Source organism: Poecilia formosa, unplaced genomic scaffold, assembly GCF_000485575.1.
Source record: "Poecilia formosa unplaced genomic scaffold, Poecilia_formosa-5.1.2 Scaffold36, whole genome shotgun sequence".
Classification (NCBI taxonomy): domain Eukaryota; kingdom Metazoa; phylum Chordata; class Actinopteri; order Cyprinodontiformes; family Poeciliidae; genus Poecilia; species Poecilia formosa.
The window spans coordinates 2061147-2069822 of record NW_006799975.1 but is presented as its reverse complement, the minus strand read 5'-3'; the positions used below and the strand labels follow the sequence as shown (position 1 = coordinate 2069822).

Here is an 8676-nt window from a genome sequence, read left to right as displayed (position 1 = left end):
CACACACACACACACACACAGCAGCAGAAGCGAGAAAGCAGGAAATGTTTGAATGATCATGTGGAAATTTGAGGATGAAAAGACTCAATCACACAAAAGAAACGCTAACTTTTATGCGACTTTGACAAAGTTATTTTTTTAGGGATTCTCTATGAACTCTGGATTTTTAGTGCTCAGGAATGACCACCAGGTGGCAGTGTTTGGATGTTTAAATCACCCTCAGACTCTGGCTTCTTCTATACAAGCCACCCATTCGTCCTCCTCCTTCTCTTCCTCAGATGATAAAAAAGTACTTCCTCGTTCTGCCCCCTCACATCATGTCTGTTTTAATAGCTTCACACGTCACGTTTGAAGCATCGCGGTTTAAACGCTTTGGTTTGGTGTGTGTGAAGCTCATATGTCCAAATTCTACCGTCACAAACTGTTAGGACTCAGAAAAATGTAAACAGAGAAAAGAAAGTCTGATCTTCCAGTTCCAGATTCCAGTTCCTGTTTGAGTTCAGCTGCAGAACTACTCTGGCTCTCTGCTGTAAGATTTCAGAGGACAATTCTGCAATCTTTCAACATGAAGTGGAATGAAACTAACATCTCCAACTGACACAAAAACAGTCATCTGGCTCAATATATACATTTTCTCAAAACACTGTAACTGAGAGACACATTTATTGATCTGACTCATTAACTATTACATGTATTTATTTCTGGTTCTTTTCCCTCCTTTATTAGTTCATTAACTTTCCTTTTTAAATCCATTTTCACATTCCTGTGATTCCTTTTTACATTCCTATGTACATTAGAGTCATTATGTCATTCTGAAGGAACATGGAGAGTCATGGTGGGAATATATCACACTGAAACAGAGATGGCTGCTTTGCTTTGTTTCAATCTTTGAATTATTATTATTATTTTTTTACATTTATTTTCATATTTTACACTGCAGATGCACCGATTGCAGTTTTCTGGCCGATTGCTGATCTTTAAGAAAAAACATTTTGGTGCCCTAGTCTCTAAAGAAAAAATATTTTAAAAATGCAAATTTTAGTACAATGATACATACTCCTATATGTAAAAAAATGCAGTAACTTCATAATTCTCAAATACTTGATGTTATTGCTACCAGAGCAGATAGCCTGACTAATTGACAAACTAATAACAAAGTTACACTATTCAGTGCTTAAGTTGATACAACTTTAGCAGGTGCTTAGTCTGCACATATAAAATCAAAATTGCAGGTGTATGTTTATAGGTAATTAATACTGTAACAATCAATATTGTCCAGTCCTGGCCACAGTGGAAATAATTACAGGATATCTGTTGTAAATTTAATTAATTACATCATCTTCAACTTTTCATTATTATTATTATTATTATTATTATTATTATTATTAAATTGTTGTTAAATAGTGTGATACCATGAAATTTTGGTCATTTTTATCAAAGGTTATGATTCTCATACTTTTCCATGATTAGTGTTGTGTGAAAAGAAAAAGTATTTTCTTTAACATGTTTTTTCTTTTAGCTGAAACGAGCAGAAAACCTCCTTCTGTTTCTCTTCAGAGGAGGTTTGACACCTACAGGAATGTTTCCAGCTGTGTTTTACAAACAGTTCATTAAACCAGTTCTTTCTGAGGGAGGCCACTGATCCAAGAGTGTGCAGATGATATATGAAGACCCAATAAAAAAACAACACTGTGTAAGACAAACTCACCGTCTCTGTTGGTGTCCATCTGCCTGAAGATCTTCTCCGTCCTCTTCTCAGGCGTCGACTCGTCCTCAGGCATCTTCATCACAGACGACACCATCTTATATATCGCCTAAAGAAAAGGACACATTGCTGTTGGAGTAACATTTTAACATCTCCCCTGATTGATAAGGCATCTATGACTCCCACAGTCATGAGGAGGCTAAGCTAACATGACTATGAGGTCAGCTCACCACTCCGAGTATAACAGTGTGTTTTGTGTGTAAACTGTCATTACACCAGAATCTTTTTATTAGCAGAGCATATTAAAAATTTTACTCCAGTTTTATGACTGCAGCATGTGAAGCTTCTGCTGGCAGAAAACCATTTTCAGAACAGTGCCAGCCCAACAACTGGAGAAGTTATTGCAATAAACCATCATCTTGTTGTTTGGAGACGTTTTTCAAGTAATACGATCGTAATGGCATAATAATGCAAGAACAAATTCTTAGAGGTCAATAAACTTTCAATTCTATTGAACATTTAACACTGGACCTGCAAGACTTTTTAAATATCCAAAATAAATGAGCAAAAAAACCAAGAAATAACAAGTAAAATGAATAATGAAGTCTCTACTCCAAACCAAAACTCCAGACTGAAGACTTTCATCATCCAGTTTTTCGTAGAAAGAGAATAATGATAAATCATGCAAAATGGAAATGATTGAGTTTGTTTCCATTCATGATGTGAATAACTGATTTGCTCCTCATTGCAACAGTTTACTAGCAAAACTTTTCTTCTGTTTCATGAACAACTCATGAAAGGAACCGTTCAGAAGTCGTACAACCCGTCTCATTCAGAGTGAACGAGTATGAAGTCGTTCTGCTCGCTCCGCTCCGCTGCTCTGCGATTGGATGTTCACGGCTTAGGTAGACAAACATATGCACGCACACAAACCCTGACAGACTATTTACCCGTGTTGTGTCTCCCCCTGCTCTGTGCTGCGTGGCAGGCTGTTTGGCAGTAAACAGTGGAATCACAGCCCACTCTCTGTGTCTCTAATGGGGAGGTGGGTTTGAGGGGAATGGGAGCTGATATGTGAGCAGAGCAGGGCTGATTGTGATTACAGGCCAGCCAGAGCTCCATATAGGTGTTGATTATGCTACCTATTACCCAGAAGCAGGATGGAGGAGCAGCCGGGTCAGAGAGGAGCGGAGGGACAACCAACACTGACACTTAATATCAGGCCCTGATTTCAGCACAGAGCCGGCTCTGTTATTATCTGATGAGTGTTCAGGACGTTTAGCCAATATCACAGTCAGCTGTCAGCCTTATCTGGAGAAACACACTCACACTGGATCTAGTTCCTAAATCCCTACATGACAATAAGGAGTGAAATGATGGGACGTGCACCGCGTGTCGTCTTAACTCGATTTACTCTGAATTAATTCCCTAAGACCTCCAAATGCTGCATATGACTCCCTCTCCCAACAGGGAGCTGTTATCTATTTGTTGCTGTGCAATCTCAATATGATCAAAATCACATTTCCCACTGAAGATGAGACGCGCCAACTGTGTGCAGAGTCTCTCCCTCAGGAGGCGCACTCACTCATAAATTCAATCAGTCCATTAAGTTTTTTTCTCTCTTTATGTAACTTCTGTATCAGAGCAGTAGGGTCGTAGTAGGTAGAAAATTGATCAAATTTCCAAATTTTGAGATTAATTTTAAGAAATTTTCAAGACAAAACAAGAACACTTCTGAGTTTGTAAAGTCCAAAAAAAAAATTTGCAAGAGAAAGACTCAAATTTTGGGATTAAGCTCAGAAATTTTCAAGAAAAAACTTCTAAATTTTTGAGTGTAAGAAGTCAAATTTGACTTTTAGAAATTTTGTGAGGTTGAAAAGTATAGAATTTGCCATGTCTTGTGAAGATAAGGCAACAGGAACATCTTGACATCTCTCACTTTCCATAAATACTTAAAGTGCTGTTAGGATCTTAACCTCATTTCTAAAATCTGATTTTAAATCAGTGTAAAAAAGAAAAGTATGTCAATATTTACACATTTCTTTAGTTGTTGCTTCCCCCCCTCGCTTAAATGTTTCAGAACATTTAATGTTCTGAAACGAATAAAATGTGCTGTTAGGAAATTAATAAAAATAACCAGAGTAAGCAAAAAAGTTCTGTTAAATAATGGTTTCATTTATTAAAAGGAAAAAAAAACGATCCAAACCAGCTATGTGGGAATGTAGCTATTCCCTGTCAAATCATGCATGTTTTGTTCCAGTTTCACATTTTACAGCCAAGCCTAAAGAACTTCAGACCAAAATAAAGACATCATTTAAATAGAACCGTTCTGACAACATGAAGTAGGCAGAAGGATCTCAAAAAGGAGCCCTAATATAGAAAAGAACATATAAACTTGTCTCACAATTGTCAAAAACCATTTCTAAGTTTTAGAGTGGCCTAGTAAAAGTCCATACTAAAATCCAAAGGAGATAATGTGACTTTAAACAGGCTGTTCCAACTTCAACACCTTTCAATACTGAGGAAGGAAAACCATTGTGCAGCAGACTGAGTGGGTTAACTGAGGACTTCAGAGACTCATTGCCAGTTTATTGCAAACGCTTCATGGTGGTTATTGCCTCAAACCACTTTGGAGGTTTGGGGGGCAATTACCTTTTTACACAAAGCCAAGTTGATTGAGAAGGTTTATCTTAATAAATAAAAGTTGTTTTTTTTAACACTTTCTTGGATGATTTTTTTTTTATGATTTGAAAAACGTAAGAGGAACAATTCTGAAGCCGGCAAATGTTTTTTTCTGGCACTGTATGCCCTGATGAGTAAAACCTTTGAATTTAAATACTTCAGTGTTGCTGTTTTACATGTTGTCAGCTTGTGTTAACCTTCAGCTCCCTTCAAATTCAAATTCAAAAACACTTTATTAATCCCAAAATGAAATTAAATTTCATTGTAGCTCAGTTAAGATTCTTCAAAGAGTTATTGTAGATGGTGATGGCTGTTGACAGGAAACATCTCCTGTAGTGGTCTGTATTACAGTGAATCTGAAGAAACCTCTGACTGAAGATCCTCTGTTTTCTCAAGGCAGTCTGATGAAGAGGATGGTCAGGGTTCACCATAATCTTCTTGATTTTATGAAGAATCCTTATTTGCATAATCATCTCCATTATCACACCAGCCACGATAAATTAACTTTGCTTATACCAATCATACCAAAAAGAAGCCAGGGTTTCTTCCTGCAGATGAGGGTAAAAGTAAAAAGTAGCCATTAAAAACTTTTCTCAAGTAAGAGTAAAACACACACACCCCTTTGGAAATATAAAGTATCCATTAACATAGAACTCAGGTAAAAATACTTAGCAAACAGCACACTTGTTTCTAACCGTAAAGCACAAAGCTCTCTTTCTAGCGTGAGGAAGTGCTAACCATACTGGCTAACAGTTGGGCTAACAGCGGTTCTGCCTGGGTGGCTCAGTCAGAGTTTTAAGAAGTGAAAAGGCAAAAGAAAGACTTGCCATCCATATGTCAACAGTGTCATCAGAGGAAGCCGAAGCCAGTCTGAACTGCTCCAGCTAAATGTGAAAGATTCTCTTCCACTGGACTGCTTTCTTCTGCCTCATCAGATAACCTGTATGAATGCCCCCCTCCCTCCACCTGCCAGCAGGAACAAATACCCCCGCCCTGCACCCGTCTGCTCTGCTGACAGCACAGCCTTCCTGATGAAAGACATGCAGGCGTGAGATATCAACTGCTGATGAGTGGATGATGTAGCTTTATGCGTTTCTATGTTCGGCTTTCGCCATTGTCTGAAGAGCCGCGCCGACTCTGATCTGTCCCATTCAATTACTCCCACAGTAAGGCTAATTATGAGCATCAGCAGCGTTTACGCACTCTCTGCAGGAGAGAGCATTAAATAGTGGGAGAGAGCTGGAGTTCTCCGTCACTGGCCAATGGCGGCCGGTGTCTAACGAAACATAAAAGCATCAGTGGGAGGGATGGCAGGGTCCTCTGGGTGAAGCATCGGAAAGTGGCGGCAGTCACGCGGCTGTAGCTGACTACTCGTCACAAAAAGTGAAATCTGAATAGCGAGCTGTCCAAAATGAAGATTAAAAACAACAATCATTATGTCCTTCTAAAGCAAATAATTCTAACTAGGTGCTTTTTAATACCTAACACACTTCAGGTGAGTTTCAAACTGCAGGAACCAGAACTGAAAGCATTCAGATCAGATGGAGAAATTCTCTTTTTTTGTCTCAAACTGAAATCTCACTTTGTGCTGCAGAGAGTGGCGAGCCGTCACCTCAGCGGAGAAAAGGTGAACGGATGACAGAGTAAATGTTGTGCCCACGAGCAATTACAGTATTTTATCTGAATAACTGGCAGGTGGAGAGGTAAGAGGTGCAGAAGACCTTCTTGCTGCTGTGTGATGCAGAAAAACCGCAATACTGAGAAGAAATGATGAATGTGTGGCATATACTCTGACCGTTAGATCAGTGCAAACACAATTTATCACCTCAGGTTAGTGTGAAAGGTTCTTAGATAAATGAAATAAATAATCAGGGATCTGGGGGCCCAATTTAGCTCTAAAATCATGAAGCTTCAACTCCACCTTTAGAATATTTAAACATTCCTTGTTATGCCAGCAGCAACTTGTTGAAATATTGAGAAATAATGCATTCTGGTGGCACTGATAGTGAAAGTAAAAGTATGTCCAGTAAATTTGATGCCAAAATATATAGCTTCACAAGACGCTCAGTATTCCTCATTTTAACTTTTTACTGTATTTTGTGTAGTAGTTATCATAAAATTACTACTTATGTCTTCTAATATTATGACTTTATTCTCATACTATTACTACATATTTCTCTCTTATCTTATTACAACTTTATTCTCATATTATTTCTACTTCATTGTCCTACAACTTTACTCTCGCATTGTTATGACTTCATTCTAGTATTTCATTTTTTTCTTACTCCATCATATTAATGTGATGATGATAAACTGACTGATTAGTGTTTCTGCCGTTGTTGTTTCTGTGAGATGACCCACACATATCAACATATTTCAAAATATGGTTGGGTGTAGTTATTCATGTGTTGTTAAGTGACACCAGTGTGCTAAAAATGCCTGTAATGATGATTATAATAATAGGAAAGTTTTATTTTAGACCAGTTCTTGTGTTTCCTCCTCTGACTGGATGTAGAAAAGATTTGTAGCAAACAGAGACTGGTGCATTTTTCTTATTGTCCCTTCCATCACCATGGCATTTGATACCACAACATATCAAAATGAAATTTTGAATTTCAGTTATAACTACAGTAGGAAGGAAATCAATTCTAAATTAACTGCAGCTACATAAAGATGCAGATATGTCTACTAGTCATGTTTTCCCTCGTTTGAGCAGGTAAGCCTGGAGAAAAGCCTGTAAGAATCTGAGTCAGTGCGTTCAGCACTTTAGTCTTTGCAAACAGTTTAAGATTCTAATGGGAAGCAGGCAGAAGGTTGATGTCATTAGGCTGCAGAAGGAAGTGACAGGTTGAGGTGTGACTCGCTGCAGTCTGGGTAAGGTCAAGGTAAGAACATGGAACACATGTCAGATCTCTTTCCTTTAACTTACTGCAGCTGCCTTGAAAAAAGTGAAGGAGGCTTAATTTAAGTCTAAAACTTTCATACATGTAGCAACAGGCATAAACAGTCACAGGAAATGATTTCACTGAATATGAGAAAGACACAGAGTTATAAAGTAATCAGGAAGTAAAACCAGCCGCCGAAGCTGCTGTCCCTGCCAGAAGTTTACATATCAGCCGGAAAGTCAGAATCATTTTGAGCTTTTGATGAGTTTTAAATTTTTCTCCACCATATAAAACATAAACTTAAAATAATTCCACCTAGTTGTATTTAAGAACCACTACATTTGGATATCGTGTAATTGCACCACTTCCAGCAGAGACTGGTTTAGGTAAATAATTAAAAAAGTGAACTTCCTGAACTTTATACGGAAGTTCAGTCCGTATGAAATCATACGGACTGAACTTCGCATTTCTCTAGAGAACCGCTCAAAGGGCTCGTACACTACATGTCTCACTCAGCTAGATTAACCCTACTCAACACTGATACACACATCAGTAGACAACCTGGGGTCAAGTGCCTTGAATAAGGGCCCAAAGGTCATTTCCTATCAGAAAAAAAACTTCTTGGTTACATGAAAAACACCTAGGTGTAAATTTGCCAGGTATGAATAATCTTGAGTTTATTAGTTAATGTAGAAGAATCAAAAAGAAGCTGTCCTGTTGTCAAAGATCAGACCACAAAAACGCATGTTTAACAAAATGAAATTCACTCTAAACTGTAAAATAAACAGAATTTAAAAACACATAAACATGGTTGGCAGGTTTTTGCTGAAATAGAGTATTTAATTCTACATTTTTGGTAAATACTAGTCACATTTTGGATTTGTAAATATGTTAAGTAGTCTTTGGCCTATAGTCCACATGTGGATATCTGGTAAAAAAAATTCTTATACTTGACTTTTCATTAATGCAAAAACTCAGTTTCAAATCACTAAAAATAAATACTTATAAAAACTCCAACCAAAGTGGAGATTTGATAAAATGCTGCATTTGTTTTCATGGGAAAACAGAGATTTAGGGACTGTTACAAATAATGCACCAATATATCCACTTAATTGCTTTGACATGATTCTAAATCAACATCGTTTTGTCTTACTAACTTCATATTCTAACAGGCTATTTAAAAGTAGTTCAAACTATATATTTTTCCACACCAATGAACCTTCTGGTGCCATGTTTAATTTCTGACAGGAAATCCTGATTGCTTTGAAGCAATCTGGTTGGCTGACAGGTTTAAAAAAAAACAAAACAAACAGGGCAGTGGCAGTCAGAACGTAGAGGCAAAAAGAGTTTTTACATCAACAAAACATATTAAAAGCTCAGACGCATTTCAATGTTCACAAAAAG

At 37.6% G+C, this 8676-nt stretch overlaps 1 protein-coding gene across 1 annotated transcript in view; it reads right to left on the bottom strand.

Moving 5' to 3' along the window:
• The window catches only part of ncalda (neurocalcin delta a), a 40964-nt gene that overhangs the window by 3962 nt on the left and 28326 nt on the right, over positions 1-8676 (bottom strand). The window contains exon 3 of the mRNA XM_007550462.2: positions 1705-1814. Coding sequence (XP_007550524.1) covers positions 1705-1814 — 110 coding nt within the window. The remainder of the gene's footprint in view (positions 1-1704; positions 1815-8676) is intronic.